Genomic DNA, 25,231 nt, shown 5'->3' with positions numbered 1-25,231 from the left:
GACATGGTGACTCAACCGTTTGTTAAATATATTTTCTGCCATGGTCGGTTCATGTAAAGGAGGCAGTGTGTCTCCAATTTGTGTCCAGCTCAGAGGGCTTCCGGTTGCTCTGAAGTACTCACACATGCTTACTACCTATTGGATGGTTGTAATATTCCCTGGTTAATCTATCTACTATATAACATTCTTTGAGTTTGTTGAGGTTCTTCTCCTATTCTATTGTTATTTAATTGTACAGCACTTTGGTCCCCTCACCCCCCCCCCCCCCCCCCCCCCCCCCTTTTTTTATATGTGCTTTAGAAGTAAACTTGATTTGATACTAATTCCAGAAATCTCTGTCTCTCTGTGTGTGTGCGGCCATTTCCAATTTTATTAGCTTCACACTTGGCCAAGAAAACAGGCAGGTTTAGAACGGATAATTAATGTTAGATCTGAATTGCAAACACTTTCAATGAAAACAACTGACAGTCATGTAATAACTGTGTCAAAATACTAACATATGTTCACACACTGTGCATTTCATTTGTGCATTTATGACTGTGATGCCAACAATTACTTCTGAAAACAGTTTTACCAACAACTCAAAACTCAGAGTCATTGATTATGGCCTTGATGAGAGAATGTCTACGTGGTTTTACCTTTTGTATGTGACACGTCTACACTCAGACACTGCTCCGTCCACCCAACTCTGAAATTATGTACCAAGTACTAAAAATAAAGGCACTAAAAAGACAAGTGGCTCTCGGCTGTATTTAAATGGATCGTTCAGTTTGACTTTCTGATGTACTGCACTGGAAACTTGTTTGACAACAATTTTACTTTGAAAATGTAATTCACACATTTTGGAGAAAACTTCGACGTAACGACCAAGGACACAACAGTAATTACACCTTTATTTATTCAGAAGTACAAATAATATATAAAGATTCTTTTCATCTTATATAAAAGTAAATAAAAATACAAGGAAGCAAAAAGTGAGTATGTTAATTACAATATTCATTAATTTTACCTTGAGTTCATTAAATAAAAGTTGCAGGATGTTACAGCTGATAGAAAAAAATTCTGTATATGTATATTTTCAGAGCACACCATTACTTACAGATGCACATGATACGCAAGTCATGGTGAAATATAGTTAGTTACTGTGTGGTCAGTCTTAGTTGAGGTTGCCCACCCTGTCTTCTTGCACTATGATGATAATAGTCACTTTCACTTGCATGCTTCCTTGGCTTCTTAAAATCCAGACAGAAGGAAATGTCTGTGGCAGCTACAGATCTGCAGCTGCTTAAAAATGACAAATCCACTGACATTTCCAGCCAGAACTATTTGCCCTGTAATTCTAAAAGAGGCTTTTTTTTGTCTCCAGACGGCAAAAACCCATGAATGGTGTCAGCAGTCTTTGTGTACAGTACTCTGGAAAATCTACTGTCTGCCAACCCCCCCTCACTGTTATCACATTGATTCAGTCCAAAGGAGGCCTAGTAATGACTAAATGGTGCTGTCTCCTTCAACTCATGGTACCCCTGGTGGTTTGGCTCTGTGAAGAGACAGAGAGGGCAGTTAGGGCTCGGAAGTACCACAGATCTATCTCTTCTATGTCAGCCAGTGGTTTTAAAAGACTCTTTTAGAAATATAGGTGATTCAGTTTAATTTGAAAAAGAAAGAACAAAAGCAAAACAGTTATAAACAATATGGATAAACAATTCAACCAAGCAGTTGTATTTTGATTCACTGCCTACATTTCCAAATGTTTTTCAAACTGTTTCCACAGATCCACATGGATATGAAATTATTCTGCATTCAGTTATATTCAAAGCACTTTTTATTCATTTTCTAAGCCTGTATCTGTATTCTGGAGGTCACTTAATAATTTTCTGTACATCCCAGATGATGTAGACAAAAATAGCCACTAGCAGAATGCGTTTGAGTGTGTAGATGAATGTTACGGTACCCAGACTCATATTCTCCTCCACGAGAGGCCTCTTCTCGCTGCAGTTTACCACTCGTCCTTGTGCTGCTCCCAGAATAGTCATGATATCCACTAAGTTGAGTTTCCCCTCCTCCTTGGCCTCCTCTACCTCCTCTGCCAGCTCCATCGCAGCCTCTTCACGCTCCTCTATCTCTTCTTGGGTTAACATCGCGTTTAAGCCTTGCCCTGCGGTGGTGTTGCCCACCTGTGGCGGCGCCAGTGAACACAATGCCCTCACTTTTCCGTATGACTTCAAGTGTGTTACGTTGGCACGCAGGAACAGCATAAGGACATTGAGGTCATTCAGTGGGCAGCCAAGCCGGCGGCGGTTGAGGTCCAGAGCTGGGAGCACCTCATAGACGGAGATGAAGGTGGTGTCCCAAACAAAGAGCCGGATCAAGCTGAAAAGAACAATGGGAGCCAACAGGACGTAAATTGCGCCATTGGCCACACTTATCACCTGAAAGACCAGCTGGCCAATCATTTTACACTGAACCAGCTCCGGAACCCAGTTCTGGTCACGCAGCATGCCCGTGCGGACAAAGCAGCTGAACTCGTCCTGCAGGAAGGCGGAGAGGTGGAAGTAGGCCAAGTAGAGACAGGCAGCAGTCATGAAGGTCAGGAGGAGGAAGCCCCGCAAGAAGAGCATGCTAACGAGGAAGTAGGAGTTTTGCTTGCACTGCATGTATCTCTCCAGTAGAGGGTACTCAAAGTATCGCTTCTTCTTGGCCCTGCAATCGGACAAGGAGAGGAAACTCAGCACCATGTTCTCTTTCATGTTCATACAACTTCACACATTTCCAACTGGGGGCCTCCCAACCCCACAGCAGCGTTCTACTTTTGGCTGCTACGAGCTGCACACCACAGCACCCACAACAATCCTTCACTGACACACTTTGATTTTAAAAACCCTGAGAAGAATATATCAAAGGGAGTTGCAAAGGGAGAGGAAAACAATACCCGTCACTTTCCCAGACCACATATCCCAGTTTATCAGCAGATTTAAACCGACAGCATAAATTCTCATCTGTGATCTTTGGGCAACATTTCTTACTAACAGATCATAGTTATTTACTACTGCAATGACCCAGTTTCACTATGGGAATCATTAAACGAGGCATATTCTTGTTTGGGGGCGAATCAGCACTCTTAGGATTAGGCTTTTGAAAACATAAACATAAAAACGGTTAAATGTGTAGCATTTCATTTGGAACAGATATAAAGTCTAGCGCAATGAATATTCATGCTAGAAGCCAAGAGTCAGCAGCCTCTTACCTCTTCAGCTCAGCCTGAAATGTGAGGGGGTTCTTGGTGTTCTGCCGCATATCTAGAATGCTCTGGGCCAGTCGGATCGAACGGTTGTATGACTTGTCTAGTTCGTCAATTATGAAGAGCAGGTCTGAGCTCAGTGTGGGCATGACGAGCTGGCGCCAGATCAGGGCTGGCAGGTACATCAGCACCGCCATGGCCATAAGGGAGTAAGGGAACATCTGGTCGGACAAAGAGAGAAAAGGGTGATGGAGAGTAGATGCAGATGGAGAGAAAGAAAAGACAAAGTGGAGGAGAATAAGCTGAGTCACACAAACAGTGGCTCCACAAGCCACCATTACAAATGAATTAACACAAGTCCTGATTCAGAGTTATAATGTGTGTGTGTGTGTGTGTGATCCTCAGCTTCTAATTAAAGGCCCCTCACATTTTCAACAGCATAATAATATTTCTGTATTTGTCAATCTGACAAAGTAGTTGTAGTTGAGAATATCAAGAGAAGGAGGATCGAAATCTCCTAACTTACTTTGTGAACCCAGAGAGAGCGCTCCTCGAAGTTCCCTTCACTGTCAAACTCATGATGCATGAGAGAGTCCCAGCAGTAAGTGTCGACGTAGCTGGCCTGCTTGATGGTGAAATTGCTGGGAGGGAAACAGCTGATCTGGGGCCCTGCAGAATAAACATATGTTGATCTGTAACATAATCTGCTCATACGGGTGAATCAGTTTCTGCAGCCTGCTTTGATCCTGCTTTATCAATGTGCCTATAAACAATGTCTAAGCTCTTGATAGCTCACACACACTCGCGCATGCACTCATTCACACATGCACACAAAGTGCTCAGCACTTGGAGGTCCACGGTCAGGCATGTACATGTGCCCTTTTCCTTTTGTTGCATCAGACTTGCGCTGGAGAAATCCTATGTTTGCAAATGGCAGCCTGGCATTTCAAATACCCGGGGTGACTCCAAAAGTGGGCTCCTCCACCTTATATTTAGTTCACCTTGACATTACCACATATAGTCCGACCACTTGAATCTGTGTGCCGCACCCATCTGTCATTTCCCAATGGTTCTCCACCCTTAAACATAGAGCTCGGAAGGGTGTGCCCCTCCTTCTGCACAGCCTCACCAGAGAAACATGGAGTTTCTATTTTTTACGAGCGCCTTCCACATCTGCCCTGCTCCCTCGAAGTACAAACATACTGCCACTAATTTACGGTTAGTGAGGAATTACTTGTGCCAGTCTACCTCAATATAGGCAGCCGTTACATGGTCCATGTCCATGTCCATGTATGTGAGTTTAATTATTCAGCCACATTTTTATATATTGATAGTATCACCTAACATCTAGTTATGTAAGCTGAAGTTACATTTAATACTTCATTTAGTGTCATCATTATGAACATGGTAAGAAACATGTTATGAAAAAAAGAGCTGTAAGAATCAATACATGGAAATTGGCCTTCGTGTGTGTTGGATGCATTTGATTTGATTATTGAACATTATTCTGTGTGCCAGACATTCAAAATGGACTCTACAAACACATTTGAGGTCATCAATCACATGTACTGACCCTCTGATAGAACCAGATTGTATTATAGGCTAACATGGTGAGGACAAGGCAGAGGACAGATGCTAAACAAATGGTCAAAACAGAGGTGGTTTATCATCATCGATTACTCGCAGCCACTTAATGAAATAATGTCGCAGTATTACAAATGTCCTGAAAGCTACGAGGCCTTACAAACCATAAGGCACCACGGTGGAGCGATTCATATCGTTTGCTTTCAATTGTCAAAATGAAATGTTAATACTTAACAGAATACTGAAAACATTTCAAAACAAATTTACAGAAGCTATAAACTATTTGTGTGTGCCTAGAGAATGAGCCAAGATAAAATCACGTTACTGAATTGTCTTGTGTTTTTAGTTCCTCCCAAGAGTTTAGTCTTTCATTTTGTTGTACACCACAATAACAGGAGCTACACTTGCTGAGAAATAACTGATGGTGAGAGCTGTAATAAAAACTGACGCCACTGTATGTTCTCATGCAGCTAACTATGGAAATGTATTTTTCCAAATTGCTTGTGAGAGCACATGTGGGCGCACGTGTTTACAAGTCATCCCAAATTATATATATAAAAAAGAAAGAAACGACAGCACACACCTTTTCATTAAATCGTGTGAAATATTCTCCCCCTCCGCTCCCAGCCCCAGTGAGCCATTTGGCAAAGCGAGCGGGGCGTAATATTTCTGCCACTGCTCCTATCTCCTGCTCACACTCCCCAGTCAACACTGGAAGATCATCCCCTCATTTGTGCTTCGTACAAGAATTCTTGGCTGAGAGTCCAGGTGCAAGTAAACCCGACTCCAGACAGCAGCGCAATCAAGCACCGTTGTGCAACTGACAAGCCGACAGATAGGCAGCCAAGTTCCATCAGTGGAGCCGCGTACCTCAGCACCATGACATGTTCTACCCCCACCCACCACGGTTAATCAACATATCCTCTTATTTGACTGAAATAGAGGGGAGCCGCCACGGAAGAACTTCTCCTTGTAATTACAGCGTGCCAGCGTTAGTGAACGCTGCTCTCAATCATCCCGCATGGCAATTAGCATCAGGAGCATCAGGGCTGATTGCAGACCAGCCTTGGAGAAATGACATTTGTTGTAAAGTCAAAGGAGTCAGCCTCCTCCTTTGTAACAGACTCCTTTTGGCTTTCAGTTGAGCTTTTTGTGTTATTTGAATGACCATGGGCAGACGGCCTGCAAGGGTTGTTTCATGTAGAAACACAGAATCCCATTCAAAAAAGTTTTTTTCCTCTAGGCTTTAAATCTGTTCAGGCAGCAAAACAATAAATAAACGGCTGAATGGAGTCTCAAGCCAATTGAGATTTTGTGTTTTCAGTATTTTCCATGTTGCCATACTGCATCATAATTGCCACTCTGTTGTGTTGTGAAGGTCTTTGCTTCTCATTGTTGTTGCTCTTAATATTTAATTGTCTTAAGGTTGGACTTTTAAAGGATGAGATGTGTCTGCGTGCAAAGATAAAAATAGCAAACCTGCTGTTTTAGAGCACAGACATGAACACGAGCCAGGACTTTTGACTCTGATCTGAAATCAAACACATTAAATCTGAGTTTTCCTTCTTTGGTTCCTGATGTTTTTCTGGACCTTTCAGTTCACTTTGAATAAGATACCCCGCAGCACGGTGGTGGTATGGGTATATTAGCATGTGTGATATCCCTCCTCATCACAAGCTGAACTCAGTACAGTTTAGAAAAATAAATACTAAGTGATTCAAGGACAAGCAGGACACGATTACTATACAGAGGACAATGCAGAACGACCACAAAGCACAAGTGCGGAATAAAAAATAAGCTCTCATGAATATAGGGGATAATTAGGGGCAAAAAACAAAACAAAGGTCCGAACACAGTCTAAAAAACAGGATGGAGACAGGGAGTTGCTCACCCAGGGAGATCTCGCGGGCGAACGCCATGCACACCAGCATCAGTGGAAGGCCGACAGACACAAATTTAATGACCTTGTCCAGAGGAAGCTCCAGCTCCAGGTGGCTGATCCGGTTTATCTCAGAGCCGTGCTGGAGCAGGGCATCAGATAGCATGGCCTTGGCCGCCGCCTGGGCGATGGACATTTTGAAAACCTGGCCCGTGAAAAGAAAAAAGGTTTATTTTTCTGACACAGTCCAGTAGAAACAGAAGAAATCGTGTGCTCTCAGCGCTGTAAATACAATCAGACTCATGACTTTTGTCACATGTCGATGCTTTACCTTTCTCTTTCTAATCTCCCCTGTCAGACCTCACTCTATGTGATATAAAATAAAGCATAAATGCCTATAAATACACAGTAAAAAAAACAAAAAACAACTCTTTAATGCAGTGACCTGCTGTTCCAATTAAGAAGAAGTTTGATCAGTAATATAAATAACATTATTGAATAAATATTTGCAGCTTATGATAAGCACCTTACCTGAAGTATTCCAGCTTTCTCTAATAGAAAATGAGTTTCAGAGCCACAGAATTCCGGTAAAGGCCTGCACAGTGTTGGAAAGCTTCTTAAGTATTCAGGGAGGGCTGCAGTAAATGAGAGGTTGGATCTGGGCTGGACCAGGCCGAGCCGAGCCTGGCTATAATTACAGAGAAGACATCTGGGACCATGTAGGCGCCCAGATGGCACTGACTGCAGCAGACCTCCAGTACTCAACACTAGGCCGTGCAGTTGTGGGTGTGTGTATGCATGTGTGTGTTTCTTTGGTGTATCCATGTTGTGAAGCACGATGGCAGTGGCCCACTTCAAACAAGAAAACCATCGCCAGTGGCTTTTTCAGCCTCTGTCATTCTGCAGCTATTTATACTTCACTTCAGCCCCAGAGCTGCTGCTAAACACTGTGCTGTACAACATGTGTCTGACCCCTGCAGTTGAATGTGTTCGAGAGAAAAACCTGACAAACAGGACGGAATAGGAAGAACTCTCTCAGATTCTATTCTATACTATCAGACAAATGCAAGGCATCCCATGAAATTATATTTAATGTTATAAATTAAGGAGACTAGTGCAGTGTCCGTTTTAAACCTGCTTGTTTGGAATGGGCGGTCTGCTTGGCCTGTGGTAAAGCGCTGGAGCTATAGAATTATTCCTTGTCATTAGTGAGTCCTCCTCAAACAGTTCAACAATATACTGTCACTTTCTTATTGTTTGTGTGCTGAACGTTGTGTGCAGAGCTATTTATAAACAGTCTATTGTGCAGAGTCAGTTTGTGTTGATCCAACCTGGTTTATCTGCATTAAAGCCGTTGTGTGTCCATGATCAACCTAATTTAGTTTCTTGCTCCGATGTTATAGTCAATGTTTTTGATAGAAATGAAAATGAATTTGTTTTATTACATGTGTGGCTCATATATAACTTTGAATCATTTACTTACTGACATAATCTTAAATTTTCAAACACTGTTCTTTTGCTTTGCAGACAAATTGCTTTTAGCCATGGCAGAGATCAGCACCCGTGACAGCTGTGAATGTCTGTGTCAGCCGATGATATGATGACATTAAAATAATCAAAAAATAAAATGATCTGGTGGTGCTTCTGACCCACGGTTTGACCCAGTTGCAGACTCCTGATGTTTATTCAAAGACGTAGAAGAAGACATGTTTAACTCAGTCCAAAGACTGACTGTACCCACTGACTGCTAACAGAGCGCTGGTCGCCTGTTAATTAAATTCTTATTAATATTGAATGTGCCATGTGTACTAATTGTACCAAATTCGATTTGCAAGATGTGTGTTCCACATACAGAGAGACAGACAGAAAGACATATGGACAGACATTTGTCGACTCAGTAGGTAGACGCCACAAAACCTCTTTTACCATGACTGCAGTCGCTACCAACCTTTACCAATTTTGTATCTGCCTCAGTTGAACCAAAGCTGTTTTCAGGCTGGTTTACAGTGGCCTTTTTACAGCTTAGTACTGTGTGTTAATCCTTAGTTTTCATCCGTTCACATTGTCCCAGCAGCATTGTGGAGGGTGAAGGTGCTTCTTCTGTGATGCCCTGACCATGGACACCACGCTCCATGCTTTGCTTATATTACACTATGTCATATTTTGAAAGATTTAATGCAGCTGTCTATCTCTGCATTCTGACGTGTTATATTCATGAACTTTGACCCCTGCTGGCCTGAAGCGAACCACGGTATACAGCAACAACCTGACTCTGTATTAATAATAAAAAAAAATACAATGGTAAATGATTCATGAGCAGCACTCCTGCTGTAGCTAATGCCATCCCATGATAAATTAACACCCACCTTAGCTACTGTATGGAATAGATTATCATATTTACATTTATACCACTGCCTCTCCAACATGGTGTTGTACTGGTCAGCTGGGGCCACTGGCTGCTCTGCACATCTGACCTGTTCCACATTAAGTCCAGTAATAATTACAGAAGAAGTTGTCTTGCCCATAATCTCACTTCTCTAAATATGGCTGAATCTCCTCCCATGTAGGAAAACTTAGGAGCTTTGAGCAGTGCCTCTTCATGGTGTTAACAACCGTCTAATCACATGTTGCCTACATACACCTAATACCTAATTTGAGGATGTGCATGGCCACTGCGCTTCAAATTCCTCCTCCGACCAGAAATTGTGGCTGGAGGGAGAGCAAAGGAGCAGATATTTTATACGCAAATTCAAGTTTGACCTTTTCAGCGAAGGGGTGGGGGTGGGGATGGCAGGGCAGGGCAGAAAGCAACGCAAGGCTGCAATTACATACAAGCGTACAAGCTGCGCAGAAACAATACAATGTGGCATGTGCAGCAAACACCCACAGCAGTGATTAACATTTATTCTGCGGGAGCAAGAATCCACATTTCAAAAGAGGAAACCCCCGCGGTCAGGAGCTCTGCTGGGTTCTTTTGTGGCAGTCGACTGAAAAGGTGGAAGAGCGTTTGGGTGGGCGTCTTCCACCGAGTTAAATCACAGGATAGAGTGATAACCAGTGGGTGGGAGAGGAGCCATGTGACAGGAAAATGTGGGATGTTAAACCAATATTTAGAGAGGGAACTCTGTAATCTGGAAATGTGTTAGAATAAATTAGGACATGAGAGGGTTCAGAAGTGTCACACACATACACACTAAGGTATGTGTAGCAGAGAAAAGTTTGGGCTTTTATTGTTTTGCTGCATTCTTCTCTACTCTCGTGAATCAAACTGCGTATTTGCTGTTTGTGAGACGTAACATATGTAGAATGTTCAGAAGTCAAAATCAGTACCTTTACATGTTTAATTATTAAAATTGGTCTATTGAAACACAATAGATTATGACAACAAAGTTTACAAATGAAATAGAAATATTTCCTATTGTCTGTCACTTGTTCTGGAAGATCCATTTTAAAAAAAGCAACCGAGAAAGGAACATCAATGAGCAACATACTTCACAATGAACAATCAGAACATTCAATATAACATGATTTTGTTTCTCTAGACATCTTCACATTAGAAACGAGTGACTCCATTTTTGTGTTTTAGTACAAAACAAAGAGCTGAAATTGTTTCACAGTTTCTTCAAAATCCTTCACATAAAATTGAAAGAGATGTTACAACTCAGTTGTTGTTTTTTTTCTTTTTAATTTCTCTTTCTCGTCTTCTTCTGTTAAAAAGTCAGTAAACGACGCTGGCGCTGTCTGTCAGGGATCAAAAGTCATTGGCGATCTTAGCGTGATTCCTCTTGCTGATGAGATGCGGCAGAGACAGTCTTGTGGTGACTGGCTGGGCTTGTCATGCTCTTATTTTGTGACGGAATCGCCCGGGGTCACAGAACGTACACAAGCAATTCTGACAGTTAATGGTTGAAGTCGAGTATGTGCACGGCCACTAAGATTTTTTTTTTAAGTTTGCAAAAACCTACAGTGTGCGCTGAAGAAACTGTCGTTGTCATGTTGTTCCTTTAGCTTCCGTCTGAGGCCACGCAGGAAAAAAACAGAATAAATATGCAAACCTTCAACAGCAGAATGCAAACATATGAAAAATCCAATATACATACTACATGTGCAGTCAGAATACACTGGTTTACTACAGGTTTCTTTTTTTTTTGCACTTGTTAGAAGACAAAAATAAAGATTGTTTCAAAAGTCCTGCCCGAAAAAGATTTGCTGGGGCGATGAGTCAAGTGTTTCCTCATGAGGGAGGAAGAAATATGTCGGATGAGTGTTGTTCAACCTGAGAACCTATGAGTCACTTAAAAGGCGTGAATGATCTAATGATGTCCCATACACAGTTTCTGTGGATATTTGCACTCCTGTAATACATCTTCTTTTTTTCAAATGTTCCTCTTCTGCCTCACTTTTATTTTAGGAAGTGAAATGACACATGAACTGCAAAGTTCAGTTGTGGACTATTTTCCCATTCAGTTAAGTAATAGTTTAAACACACAGTCAATGAAGATTTTTCTGTTGATGCATTTTTGTTGCTAAATGTCACGTTTCACTCAACGCATCAAACTTTTTAACCGGGACAGTAAAACGGGTAAAAATATCTTCAATTTCAAACTGACAGTCTCTCTGTCATTTCCTTCCATAAATAACTGAAGCTGTCGAGTAAAAAATGTGCAACAATCCAAACCTTCTGCATAAGAACATATGGTCCTAAAATGAAACAACACATATTAATCATTGAACTAATATTCATTCTCTATAATCGTGATCATGGTCATTGTGTCTGATTAGGCTCTGCGCAAGAGTCTCTGACGAAAGAGGAGAAAACATGTTACGCCCTTAAATCCTCTCGTGTGTCAATAAGCATTAGAGTCTTCCTAGTCTGAGTTTGAATGAGACTGTGTTAAGTAGACAACTGTGGCCAAAATTCACGTTGTCTCTGTCCCTGATCCTCTACTCCAGTTCCTCTCTGTGCTCCATGCTCAGATCTCTCCTCGCCCGTCCTCCGCCGGACATTGGCCTCCCCCTATCGTTTTCTTCCTCCCCATCCTCCTCCTCTTCTTCCTCCTCCATTCCTTCCTCCTCCTCCTCCTCCTCTTCCTCCTCCTCCTCTTCATCCTCTTCGGTGCCGTCCATGGAGTCGTCAGCTCCAAGCATGGCTTGCTGCATGGCCAGGGTGGCTGAGTCTGAGGACAGGGACTGGAGGCTGTCCAGACTCAGCGGGTCTGAGGGGAGGCAGGAGAAGAGAGGAGGTGGGGGGGTTAGGACGGGGTGATAAACATAAATCCATTCTATGTGTTGCCATATGACTTAATATGGCCCCATTCTGATTACTAAATAAAGACTTGTGACAGTAAAATGGAGACATATTTAATTTTACTATAAGTTTCACCGGAGGTATTTTATCATATGAGCGTACGTGACTGGAAAATTTGTATTTTAAATTTCTTACACTGAATAAACAACTTGACTATAAATGATATGCGGTTTATTATTACCTAGAAGCAGAGCTTTCATTTAAAGTTTACCACAAATATGCTCATAAATTGGTTCAGTTAAATTTATGACAGTGAAGTAATTTGGTTTGGAGAAAGCTTTGCTTCTCCACATTACTGAAACAGCTACAGCACAGACAGCAGATAATAAATTACACCCAGCAACTAAAATCTATATTCTTCTCTGGGCCTTGACATGAAAAACGAGAGTCTGTTGCCATGGGTGATGCTATTTACCGCTATTGCTTTTTTCTAACTCAACAGAGTTGGAATCCACACAGTTTTCAACACAGGCTCAGACATGGCTCAGGATTCATGTAGGACAAATGCTTGTTTTTTTTAATAGTGTGATTCTCTTTGTTCTTGACTTTTGCCTTCTCACATAACAGGGAAGTGACAACAGTGGCACCTAGTGGTTCAGATGTAGACATACAAGATAAAATCCTCAATCATTTATCCATGTGTATAAATGACAAGTAAAAAAAATGTTGGCATACTGTCTGAGTTGTTTCCTGATTGAGATCTGTGCGTCTGCAGAACTCCAGCCACAATGGAGTCAGGCCAGAAGCGCTGAGTGGGACGGTGCTGGGACTTCATCTTCTTCGCTTTAGGAGAAGGGTCTGGGTTACTGGCGTCCAGCATGGGCTGGAGGATGCGACGGCGAGCGTTGATAAACCTAGATCATAGATAAAGACATGGATTAATATAGATTATTAGTTGAGTAAAAGGTAAAAGCATGTTGGAACAGCATAGAACACTTGAGGAAAGACCGAATGCAAATATTGTTCTATCTTAAAGAATGCACACACAGCAGTTTTCAGACCAGTGGGAGCTTTAATACAAGTCCATCCAAAATCATTCATTAAATCTGTGGATATCTTGTCTTCATCAGGCTGGCATCTGAGGTTGGGCCTGGTTTCTTTATATACAATCCCTATACATAAAATACAATTTGTTTTGTATAATTTAATATTTACTCCCACTAAATACAGAAGGTTTTCAGTATAAAGTAGCAAACTCTGCTTATTTGACTGTTATCCAAAGGTACAATTCAAACTATTTTTGTATTTCGAAAACAAATTTGGTGTACTAGAGATATATGACCAGAAGATGGCGCCACAGAGCCAGCAATGTGCTGAGGTGCTCCATTATATCAAAGGTTCAATTTAAGCAAAGCAACCACTCATATTTCCACTGCAGTGGCATAAATTGGTGTCGTTTTGTCATGGCTGTGATGACGCTAACGTTCAGAGCCTTACCAGTTGTTCACTTGCAGAAGGGTTAGATTTGTTTGTGCAGCAATCTGCCTTTTCTCATCTTCTGTCGGGTATGGGTGCTGGAAGGAAGGAGAAACAGCGTCTCAGTCTTTTCAGAATAATGCAAACACACACACACACACACACACACACACACACACACACACACACACACACACACACACACACACACACACACACACACACACACACAGACTCTGCCTCACCATGAGATGCTGAAAGAGCCAGGACCGCATGATATTGGTGGCGTGTTTGGGCAGGACCCCCCTCTTATTCTTGGACTTCTTGTCTTCGCTGTCCAACAGGGACGATAGGTCCACGTTTAACTTTACAACACAAGGAAGGGGGGAGACGGGAAGAAAAGAAAAGCAGAAAGGAGCGGATGCTGGGGCTTAGTTATTGTTGCCACAGAAACAAAGGGAGACTACCAATTACCTATCTTCTTTTCTGTGGCAAGGGCAGAAACACCTCCTCAAGTGTCACCATGGTAACTGAGTTTGAGTAATTATACTTAAAATATGAAAAAGCAGCACCCTTGACTACATGGAAACACAACAGGGTTAGTGGTCTCTTTGGTGCTACACCAGGTTGAAAAGGCTGGAGGTTCAGGGAAGCCCCAAGGTCAAAAGTTTGGATTTCAGAGCTTGGAGCTGAATTAGCGAGGAGCTGCTAAAAAGTGTGATTGTGTTTGGCTTATTATTTTTTTGATTGATGTAAGATAATCTTTGTGGTCAGTGGGAAATCATTATTCTGATGTTATTGTTGGGAGAGTGGTGCTGAAGGACGAGCAGATCTTAGAGTATTGGCTGTCTTTGACAGACGGCAGTGTACATTTGGAGGTGTGTGTGTGTGTGTGTGTGTGTGTGTGTGTGTGTGTTTGTGTGTGTGTGTGTGTGTGTGTGTGTGTGTGTGTGTGTGTGTGTGTGTGTATTACTGTGGTTACAGGCGAGGGTAAGTTAAGGTAAGAGAATAACTTTGATGTTCTAGGATACTAAATGGGTAAAGATAAGACGACATTGAAAATAATTAGTAAATGGTATTTTGTGATATTGCACATTTTTCTATTTATCAGCAAATCCCATACAAAGACCCAAACCAACAATATATTTATCCAAATAACAGGTGTACAGATCAAAGTCCTGATGCTCCCCTGTGCCAGAGACCTGCCACTGCTCACATCAGTGAGCCACACTGTTTCACTGTTTGACATCTTCCTTCATTACATGAACACTGTTTTGACTCAGCTCCACATACACCATCCTATTAGGCATCAAATGTGGCTTAATCCTGCACTAAAAGTAGAATCCAGCACATAAACTGTTTCTTGTGCTTGAGGAACATTTGTTAAAAACCACAGTGGTGGTTGTAATGTGATTTGAAGAAAGTATTTAGCTTTTTTAAAGTGAAAGTATATATTTGTCTGGGCTCTGGCTGAGTGACAGACATGTTGGACTTTATATTTTTAGTAATCGTTACAATTTGACAAAAATATAGAATATACAACATAGATTATCAACATCCTCTCAGCAGTTGTCAGAAGTGAAAGATATTCCCCAGATGTTTTAAGACATACAGCTACCCTGGTATGATAAGGAATGAATCCTTCTGTGTGATATAAAACACTGAAATGTGAATTGTTTTTGTTCATTTGAGGGAAATTAAGGTTAAGACAAGAGTTAGGGTGAAGCATGAATTACTTAGGGTTAAGGGATAGTGAAGTCCCCAGAGAAAGACTGTAGGTTAATGAACTAAATGAAAGAAAAAGACACGTGTGTGTGCGTGTGTGTGTGCACCATGCTACGATATGTGTGTGTTCAATTCACTGTAGAGATAAAGTGTATGTGGGCTCTGAGGCGGATAATATGAAACACAATGAGCCCTCAATAGCAACCATTAGCAAACCCTGTGTGACACTATGTGCAAAGAACTATACATCAAAACACATATAACACACACACACACACACACACACACACACACACTCACACTCACACTCACACACACACACTCTATCTTTTAATGCCTGCATATTCATAAATATTTTATATATAATATGGATGTATAATATGAGCCAGTCATTTTAATCTGTCATTGTCATTGCACCAGGCAGTAACAGTGCTTTTTTCTGAATGGGGCTAAACGCCTATGAAAATTTCATATGCATAATCATGCCGGACAAAAGCATTCCTGAATAAATAAATAACGGACACTGATACAATGCCTATAAATGCACATTCACACCCACTCAGATCCACCGTCATCCTCCCTACACAGAACAAGACTCATTACTCTGCAGCTGGGTGTCATGTGGACCACCCTCCTCTCGTCCCCCCCTTCTCAGCCCTGGGATCATGGGTGTTCCGGGGGAAAAGCAAGGTTGAATTAATTGGCGGCCCCAAGCTCGGGAGTGTGATTACTCCGGGCTTGTCGGCAAAGTAGTGACGGGCCGGTGTTCAATTCCCAGCCTGCATGTAAGATTCGGCCTCGACTGGGTCGCAGTTATTCACCAAGGCCCCCTCTAACTGTCAAGCACAGAATTACCTGCCTGAAACTGAGACTCTCTCCGGGCACACTTTTTTATTCATATCTATAAGCAAGTACCAAGGCAGACAAATACTGGCCTCACAGGTTAATCTATGTACCCTGGTGCTTCCCTGATGGATACACAAAGTCTGAAATATCTAGAAAAAGAACAAAGGCAGTGGTTGTAAAATGGCATCCTAAAAATGTATTTAAATTCAAACTAAATTTAATCTGTAATTCTGAATTCTAATTTTGTTATTTCTTTTGTGGTTCAAAAACTAGTTACAACTTAATTGTCTGCCTCGTATTGCACAGGCTCCAACTCTGAAGAGCAGAATTCAATTTAAAAGGTAAATTGGTTTTCCCTTTGAATTTAATTCATTATCCTCTGTTGCATATTTTAATAGTGCATTGCCAGTCCGTTGTGTGGCTCAATAAAAACCTGGTCTCTTATATTCAATAATGCCACACACCCTGCTAAGGAGTATGTAGACGCTCATGTTAATCAGAACATATTTTACGTCTTAATAACGTAGTGGTCCTTAATGTTTGCAGTAATATATATATAAATAAAATAGTTGTTCCTATTTATTTCTCTAATTTTCCATCAGAGATAATTTGCCAGGGCTACTATAACCAATCCAAGACATTTTACTTAAAAACAGAATTCTTGTGTTTTGTAGGTTTAACCAGCTTTCACACAAAATATTTTGTCTGCTCTAAAAGTTTCTGTCTTCAGCTTTTGTTGTGTTGTCTCCATCCTGTGTTGTGACTGTCTTTTAATGAGCCAGCACCAATTATCCAGGTCAGAATCCCTGTGCTTCCGTTGTACACAGCAAAACAAAGACATTCTGACTCCGAAAAGATCCTGTGAGCAAACTAAACAAGGTCTCAAGTGCCTGAGGTTCTCTACTTTTAGATGAAGGTTTCTGCTCTTGATGCGCTCTCTCCTGACAGGGGAGGGTCTGTGTACGAACACTCCTCTCCTACCTTGATATTAAAAAAAAGCTGACCACCGACCACCTTAGAATCAGACGGTACAGTGAAGTTACAGAATGGTTAAACCGAATGTTTTTAACAAGTTCTTTAGCTGGGAGGATTCACTATGGGACACATACATCAGATTAACTCATCACACAGAGATAAAGCCCAGTAAATTAATTATATTGGGATGTAAGAATATTGTATCGGCCATATTCACAAATCACAATTTGTCTCATAGGGCTTAACAAGATGTGACATCCTCTGTTCTTAACCCTCAACAAGAGTAAGAAGAAACTACCAAAACCCTATTAACAAGTGAAAAAAAAAATAGAAACCTCAGAGAGATACATGTGAGGGATCCCTCTCCCAGGACGGACAGAAGTGCAATGCCGTGTGTAACTGAACACATCAACAAAATAACAATATTTATTAGAAGAAAATCGTTTTTTAACAAAATGGAAAGGTGTGTCAATATTTAAAGTATTTATAAATAAGAAAATGTCTGATAGAGATGAAGGGAGCAGCAATGACAAGTGAAATGGAGGAGTAATTGTCAGGAATGGTAGAATGTGAGTAGACGTATTATATATCTAAGCAATCTTGATGTAATCATAGTCCATGATCAGTTGCCACCACGATCATCATCCACTATCATCATCCACGATCATCATCCACTATCATGATCCACAATCAGGATGTAAAGCTAAAAAATACATAGATGTTTTTGTTACAGTAGCTAAGTCTACTTGGATAGGTGGATGGATGGATGGATGGATGGATGGATGGATGGATGGTAATGATAATCTGGTCACTTCACAGGAACAAAGTTCAGTGACAAATAGACACATGGCTGAGCTGATTTCAAATGTCCGGTATTGAGGCCAATTTCCATTTTTTCATTTATTAGGGGCAATGTGGACCCCTGTTTGCATTTTGAGACTAACTCTGTTACAGTCTCTTCATTTGAATGATGTACAGTAGCTCTCAGCTAAATAATTAATTTGATTAGTTGAAACAGGTTTGAGGCTCATTCATCTCCACAACCTCTTGCTCATAAAGAGGTTAAGACCCAGCGAGTGTTAAAAACCTAACACGAAAGAAAGGAAATATTCAAACTACAAATGTGTCCTTGTGTCATAAAAAATCCAATTCCAGGCATTCATGTGGGGTTGACTGTTCTAAACCCTCACAGAAAGGAGATAAAACGTTAGCAGGCATAATATTTCCCGGCCATAATACTTTACTCTCCTTAAGAGGAGTAGTACCAATAAGATGCAACATCTAGGATTCAGATTGTTCTGTGGCAACTTTCATTTTTATTTCTTGCATCACGGAAAATCACATCTTTAAAAATATTTGATCTATAAACAAAGTTAGTAGTAAGATAATGACATTTGTCAACTGCCGCCGTACCTGACAGGATCATGTCAGCGCCCTGCACAACATGGGAATAAACAATTTCCATTTTGTGTCTCAGCAGGGGGTCATGTTCAGACAGAGCGAATGAAAAGGCGCCCAGGGGCATTCTGTGAGATGTAGAGAGGCCCCGTTTAATAAGAACAAATTGAGACAGTGGGTGATGAGGGCACGGGGAGGGAGTGTGTCGGCCTGAGCATCAGCAGCCCAGCAGCGTTACCTGTGAGTTCTGGATCTGGATGGTTCCTGGTGGCAGTGCCTGCGTTAACAGTTGCCCTTGTGATGTCACCATGGCAACCGGCTGGTACAGGGTCCCACCTGAGGGGATAATTTGCCATCATGAGTATCAAGTGGCTTCGGCAGCTACTGGCAGCCACATCCCGCTCTACCACCAGAGCCTTATTAACTTCCTGTCAGCCCCGCAAACAAAAACAAGGCAAACAAGAGACCAAATGATTAAATTCAAGGTGCATTAGTTCCCCTTAACCCAGGAAAAATAAGAAGAGGCGAGGGTGTTTTTGCTCCTGGGTTAATTAGCCTTGATCAAGACACTCTTATCACAGTCTGTTTGAGCTCTTCAATGTGTAGTGATCAAAGGCAGAGACATTGATTTATTTTGGGTTAAAAGGGATTTCCGGAGGACAGGATTAACATTCCACTGTGGAGGCTTGACATCATAAGAACCTACCAGCCAAGCACTCACTGACAGAAACATACCATGGCTCTCTGATACACAAGAACACAAAAAATCTGCCACTATAGCAGAAGATTAACATTTTATGTAATAGCAGTTAAATGTTACACATCATGTCTGAAAGCTGTTTACTTGGCTGGAGTGAACCAAGATGCTAACCAAGCTCATTATTGTTTAACATATACTTTATTTCACATTATGGATTATTCATGAAAAATCAAGATAGTAATTGGTGTTACTTTTAAACTGAAACATTGCTTTAAATGTTTCTTGCCTCATGTGTCAGTTTGTCTGGCATGATCAGTGCAAAGCCCTTTTGCAGTCGACATTCTCCCCACCAGCACCCACATTATCTAAATGGCAAATGCACATGCACCCATATCAGGCCGCATGGATGTGTTGGTCTTGAAATGAGGTGAGAATTTTGATAATTATCCATCCATCCATCATAATAGTATTTGTTTTTATATATATAAAAGATATAAAGGTAAAAGAAGAAAACAGAGAAAAGTGATACAATTTGCTAAAATAATCATTTAATATCAAAGAGAAGAAGAATATTAATAATCAAATAATCAAAATTATTAAAAAGTTAAATATTGTATGGTTGATTTATAATAAATTATGTTAAAATGATATATCATTTGGCAAGAGTTGAGCATCAGCATTTTGAATTATGAATGATAGATGAAGTGTGATTGGAAAAGAAGGGTGAAAGAAGGGCAAAATAGAATAATCTCTTTAAAATTGATAGATAGCTTAGTTAAATTGTAAAACTTATTGTGACACGCCGGAACAAGACCTGAAACATATTTGCATCACCAGTGTGTTACAGTCAAACAAGCCAAATTTAATGTCAAATCTCTGGGAAATGAGACCTGTTAGGAGCATACATAAAGAAAACAAAGGTCATCCCAAAATAGATCCTTGGGGGACCTCACATTCCAGGAGGCAGGTGTAAAAGAAGCCCCTCTATTAAGGACATAATATAAAACAAAACCACTTCGATATCAGTGAATGGAAACTTCAACAGAGTACAATATATGCACAATACTAACTGGTAGTGATCATTTATACTCTAGTAACAAAATAACTACATAACTCTGTTTAATTTCGATATTCTACGTATCCCCCTGTCCGAAACAATATAAATCTTTCTTTTCTCTTTTAATTACTACAGTTTTGAGCGTGGAAAAGCAAGTATTAAATATTGTCTATTGAAAGGGAAGGTTAAGAGATTTAACACCTAATATGTGCTTATAATACTGGAGAGGTGCAAAAATATGGGCATTGTTAAGCAAGTGTGATAATGGAAACTTGAAAAACAATGAGGAAGCTCCACAGTCTGTGTGAAATGAAACTAACTGTACCAATGCAACTACCATGAAGGTCAAAGTTTTCAAAGAGTACTCGGAAAAATCACTGATTTTGCCTTGAGATAAAGTGTATTTTGATTCGGCAGAATACAAATAAAATAGAATTAAATTGAATATTACGAAAATTTGAATCTTGTAGGTGTAAGTGTCAGGTCATGGTGTTTTAATGTGTGTGTGAGTTCATGCTTACCGGAAACCAGTTGAGAGTTTATGGTAGTCATGGCGACATTGCCTTGTTGCAGACCCCCGGCGGGCACCACAATCCCTGAAGGGTTAACAGAGCTGGAGACAGAGGTCATGGATGGAGAGGAGGTCTGAATTAGTTCCTGGGGGATCACAGAGAGACACTAGTGAGCAAACATGTAGCACTACTGTTTGTGACTGGAAAAACTCCCAACAGCAAAATCCACCAAGTGATAAATGACAAGATTGGGCTCTTGGGAAGTGCTACTCAGACAGGGATACCATGAAGGAACAGTACCGTCCACACAGTCTGACTGACCTGCTGCATGCTGAGACTGGTGTGTGTCGGAGAATAGGGTCCACCCAAGTCATTACGGAGGAGGTTGTCGCTGTGCATCTTGGTCTTCAGGCAGGTGATGTAACGGTTGCAGAAATCCTTACAGAGCTCATTGACCTTCTCTAGTTCCAAGAGGTGGATCCTCAACACCTGAATGGCCTTTACCATCTGAAGGAAACAGACAAATCATGAAACTCATCACATTCACAACATAATACAAAACTGCATCCTTAAAATGTTATAAATAATTTCAATTTGCCCATTTAATTTGACTTTATTCAGATGTCTTTAATGGGATTGTAAGGGCATTGTGAATAAATAAAAAAGCAAGGGATTTTAATGGATTTTCCCCAAAATACAAGGGTACAAATATTTCAATCAATTGGTTAGCGATACAATTTTTAAAAGAGAAAAGGGAAAACTTATGGATTTTCTACTTTTAACAAATATCATGGCATTACAAAAGCAATTTTTTTCATTGAGGAGAAAATTGAGGGATAGCTATAATGCTATTGAGTCAATTCTGAAACAATGTTAACATTGAGTAAAACTAAATCCAAAACCAGAGTGTCAGGAAAGGCCGACTGGAAAAGTAATCTGAGGTGTTTACAGTCAGTTTTAAAGAGTGAGATGTGACGAGAGGAAGTGATGTCTTTTATTGATGAGTGGGGAGAGACATTCAATTTTAATGTTTATTCCACAGATGCATATAGATTGCAAAATTATCAGAGGGGTGGGATGTAATCCTTTCATCCTTCATACTCCAAAAGCCAGAAATCAGTACAAGCATCTACTATGTAATGCTGAGAGGTCAAACTTGGTGCTTCTCCCCTGTCTGTCAGTAATAATGGTTCTTCTGGCTTCAGTGATTAAACAAATAAAATATTTCCCACGGCAACATGATAATGAGGTTGGTGAAATGTCATGTAGAGTTTAAGGTTTTGTCTGTTCAATGAGTTTCTTTTAATTTGCTATCATTCATATTCAAATGTACTACAGGAGTGATCCACAAAGCCAAAGACAGTCAAGACATTTTAAATATTCCAATCCTCCCCTTTCTTTTAACTCAGTATGTCATCTGTTTTTCTGGGTCTGAAAACTTTTCTGAGCTGTCAGCTATTTCCCACAGACTTCCTCTGAAAATGATGATTGTGAGATGCAGTTTTCTTGTAAAATATTGTTTTGTTTCACATTTTGTTCCCAACAGTCAGGGGTGATCTTTTTGTAAACTCAAGTAAAAGCTACTTACATAGCTATTCGCTAAGCCTCATCACTGCCATCATGTTCACTTAAGGCTTTACTGTACATTAAGCATTACTAGCACAGCAGGGAACAAGACTTTCCATTTTGAAATCAGCACGATAAAACCAACTATTTGTTTAATAGTGAGTCCCTTAATACACTTAACCTGCAAAGTAAAGTTAAAGAGAGAGAAACTCATGATAATTAACAAGGAAAGTTTAGCCTGTACAAAACTTCAGGGCAGGATAAATACAAATAACATTCTGTGATTAATAATTCGTTTTGATTTGACTGTCTTCCTGACAAACAATTTCTCCTGATTGCAGGGATTCAGTATTTTATTCAAAACAGTGTTCCAAGAGGGGATTCAGACCGCAGTCGGGCATCAGGATTTAAGAACGCATGGCCTAAAAGTTTTTCAGAGGGATGGCTCTGAAGGTGTTGAGGAAACTCCACTGCCACAATGGAATTATTGCTCTGCTCCGACATTTTCAAATAAGACGAGTGAATGCAGTAGCAGGGGTCAGAGAGGACCTTCTATAATATTAGAGTTAGATGACACTGATGGTCAAATGTCTGATATTTAACAGACCATTTCATTGGAGTGGTGTTGCTAGGAAACAGCTTGGGACCAGGTTTATCTCTGACATGTATTAAATATAATAAAAACAATATAATGCATTCTGAATTTTGAAAAACACTATGACATAATTTTGATTTTCAGATTTTCAGATTGTCATCCAGATTGTCCGTTATATTAGGAATGATGTACATCCATATAATTTTGTATTTTCTCTTCTGCAGTTATCTGACCATCTATAGCCTGGCTTTTCTCCACTCTGCGAGGCACTCTGTGGTGCACTCCCTCAAAGTCACCACTCAAGGTCAACAGAGTGGACAGGAAAGTGCTCGGCCAAGGAGGAGATAAATCAGCTAATTAAACTGCTCTCGCCTAATCAAGGGACCAGTAACTCTTGCACCCTTCGCAGCCAGTCAAGCCCAGTGTAACATTACTGCCCTGTGGAAGAGTTAGTGCCCTCTGGGAGGGATGCCCACACCCAGTGCCTCATAAAACACACAGATGCAGGGTTAATTGACTGTTCAGCACTTGTCAGCCTGCCATCCCAATACTGTAATAGCAAAAGTGCACTCTTTTCTTTTTTCCCCCTCATCTCCATCGTTGTCTCTGTCTGGTGGTAGCTCCTCCTTCTCTTAATTACGGCTAGGTGAAGTACAAGGGGAAGTGTAGGATTACATGAAAGAGGAGGGGGTGATGACGGGACGCACTGCCAACAGAAATATCTACAGCTCTGTCACTTTCTTCTTTTATTTGACCATTTAGACAGGAAGCTTTTTCAAATGAAAGCTGTTCATAATTTCCATGCAGTCTTTGTCACGAGTTGCCTCACCAAGTTGTCGAGCTCTGGATCTTCGCTGAAAAAGGGCTTGTGTTCTCGCTCCTGCTGGTGCACAAAGTTTTCTATGTCCACATCAAAGCTGGCAGACGTGATGCATTCAGATCCCTGTGTGGCCTGCTCACATTTCTCAAACAACAACGCCAGCAGGGGGAACAGTGGATGTCTGAGGAAACAGAAAGAGAGAGAGAGAGACAATCTTAAATGTTATATTATATTTATTTTATATTCAGCATAGCATATCTACTTCTAAATTGCCTCTGGTGTGCATCATTCAATAGTGTCCTGCAACCCAATTTTATCCTACGGCAGTGAAAGCATCACCTACCTTACTCTGCCTCTGATAGGTTAGTACTAGTTGCCTTTGTTAGTTGGGTTGGTTGGTTTAGGTATGAGGAGTATCGCCCATCCCGTTAAAAAACGCAACAAAATACAGCTTTTAATGAAATTCAAACATGACGCAAACTACCCAAACAAAAATTTCAACAGAAATGTCCTCATGCTGCTATCTTGATGCTGCTAGCCACCAGCTCAGGTAGTGATGGTAGTTCAGCGCCTGCACCCACCCCTGTCAGAGAGGATGCTGATGGTGACAGATTCTGCCTCTAGTGAAGACGTCAACCATGGGGAGCACTTTTTAATGGCAAAAACCTTGTAAATTATGATAATAACATGTAGTGGAGTTGTTTATAAAATCATATAAATAAATGAAAACTGCAATATTTGTCCAGAAATATTAGATAACTTGCAAGATGAGAGAATAATTTTCTAATTTCCATGTGTGGATGGAATGAGAAGTAGTCGACTCAAAATGCTTGATCCTGTCTCATCCTAAAGTCTGTGGGCCTGTATTGATGCAAAATCTACATCAGAAATTAAAGGACAATGTATAAATACTATTGGCCAATTTCTAGGTGAACAAAATATTCAAGAGTAGTATTACACATTTCAATAACATGCAATATTTATCTTAAAAAAATTATAATCTGTGGCATAAATTAAGAGTATACCCACTTCAGGCATCAAGAGGGAATTAAATCATTGTTTTACTGCATTTCTACAGTTCCTTCTTGTGGTGCAGCCACTAACTTGTCTCCTCTATGTTTACCTCAGATGGGGATTTCCTACATTTCCCAGAATACCTCTCTACCACCCAAAGGAAAAGTTGTAATGTAATCAACAACACCCAAAATATCTGCTGCAGATCTTTTATACAAAGCTGAAATTGTTTCTGCTACAAAACGTCACTGCATTATTTTGACATAATGTGACAGCTCTTGTGTTTGTTCAGGAAATTAAAAGAATGTGACAAATATAATATAAAAAAATGATATGATGGACTTTACAAGAGAAGAGGTATCCTCGTGGCTTCTGATGACATTGCATTGAATTACACTCATTTCCTTGAGACTTTAATCAATCAATCAAATATTTGTATAGCCCATATTCACAAATCACAATTTGTCTCATAGGGCTTTAACAAGGTGTGACATCCTCTGACCTTAACCCTCAACAACTGAACTGAACATTACCCTCAACTTCAAACAATTCCTTCGAAATCTAATATGAAACTATGAAAAAAAAAAGCAGAAATGAA

The 25,231-nt window shown here is 40.5% G+C and overlaps 2 protein-coding genes across 7 annotated transcripts in view; both read right to left on the bottom strand.

Moving 5' to 3' along the window:
- Positions 1-893: 893 nt before the first annotated feature.
- panx3 (pannexin 3) lies at positions 894-7,643 on the bottom strand. 2 transcript variants are annotated; one of them, XM_034606543.1, is made up of 6 exons: positions 7,233-7,640; positions 6,714-6,906; positions 3,765-3,907; positions 3,245-3,459; positions 1,952-2,700; positions 894-1,537 (listed from the first exon to the last, which is right to left on the bottom strand). In XM_034606543.1, the coding sequence occupies exons 1-6, from the start codon at positions 7,524-7,526 to the stop codon at positions 1,479-1,481; spliced, it is 1,653 nt and encodes a 550-aa protein (XP_034462434.1). In that variant the 5' UTR covers positions 7,527-7,640; the 3' UTR covers positions 894-1,478. The 2 variants fall into 2 exon arrangements, with proteins under 2 accessions (XP_034462434.1, XP_034462431.1); XM_034606540.1 differs by lacking the exon at positions 894-1,537 and having other exon boundaries at positions 1,705-2,700; positions 7,233-7,643.
- Positions 7,644-9,909: 2,266 nt separating this feature from the next.
- pknox2 (pbx/knotted 1 homeobox 2) overlaps positions 9,910-25,231 on the bottom strand; it is an 87,343-nt gene continuing 72,021 nt past the window's right edge. For all 5 annotated transcript variants that reach the window (XM_034606544.1, XM_034606548.1, XM_034606547.1 and 2 more), the window contains 8 exons: positions 23,629-23,800; positions 20,960-21,145; positions 20,648-20,783; positions 18,608-18,705; positions 13,671-13,790; positions 13,447-13,523; positions 12,685-12,863; positions 9,910-11,917 (listed from right to left, as the gene is read on the bottom strand). In XM_034606544.1, the coding sequence (XP_034462435.1) occupies positions 11,646-11,917; positions 12,685-12,863; positions 13,447-13,523; positions 13,671-13,790; positions 18,608-18,705; positions 20,648-20,783; positions 20,960-21,145; positions 23,629-23,800 (1,240 nt within the window). In that variant the 3' untranslated portion in view covers positions 9,910-11,645. The remainder of the gene's footprint in view (positions 11,918-12,684; positions 12,864-13,446; positions 13,524-13,670; positions 13,791-18,607; positions 18,706-20,647; positions 20,784-20,959; positions 21,146-23,628; positions 23,801-25,231) is intronic.

Source organism: Hippoglossus hippoglossus, chromosome 14 (genome assembly GCF_009819705.1).
Source record: "Hippoglossus hippoglossus isolate fHipHip1 chromosome 14, fHipHip1.pri, whole genome shotgun sequence".
Taxonomy (NCBI): Eukaryota; Metazoa; Chordata; class Actinopteri; order Pleuronectiformes; family Pleuronectidae; genus Hippoglossus; species Hippoglossus hippoglossus.
Note: the sequence above shows the minus strand (reverse complement) of the source record. Positions and strands in the feature narration are given on the sequence as shown.

Coding starts and splice junctions, on each gene's coding strand:
- panx3 (XM_034606540.1), bottom strand. CDS start 7,526: ATGGATACACCAAAGAAACACACACATGCATACACACACCCACAACTG. Junction 6,907..7,232: donor AGAAAGCTGGAATACTTCAG/GTAAGGTGCTTA, acceptor TTCACGGGCCAG/GTTTTCAAAATGTCCATCGC. Junction 3,908..6,713: donor CGCCCGCGAGATCTCCCTGG/GTGAGCAACTCC, acceptor TTTATTCTGCAG/GGCCCCAGATCAGCTGTTTC.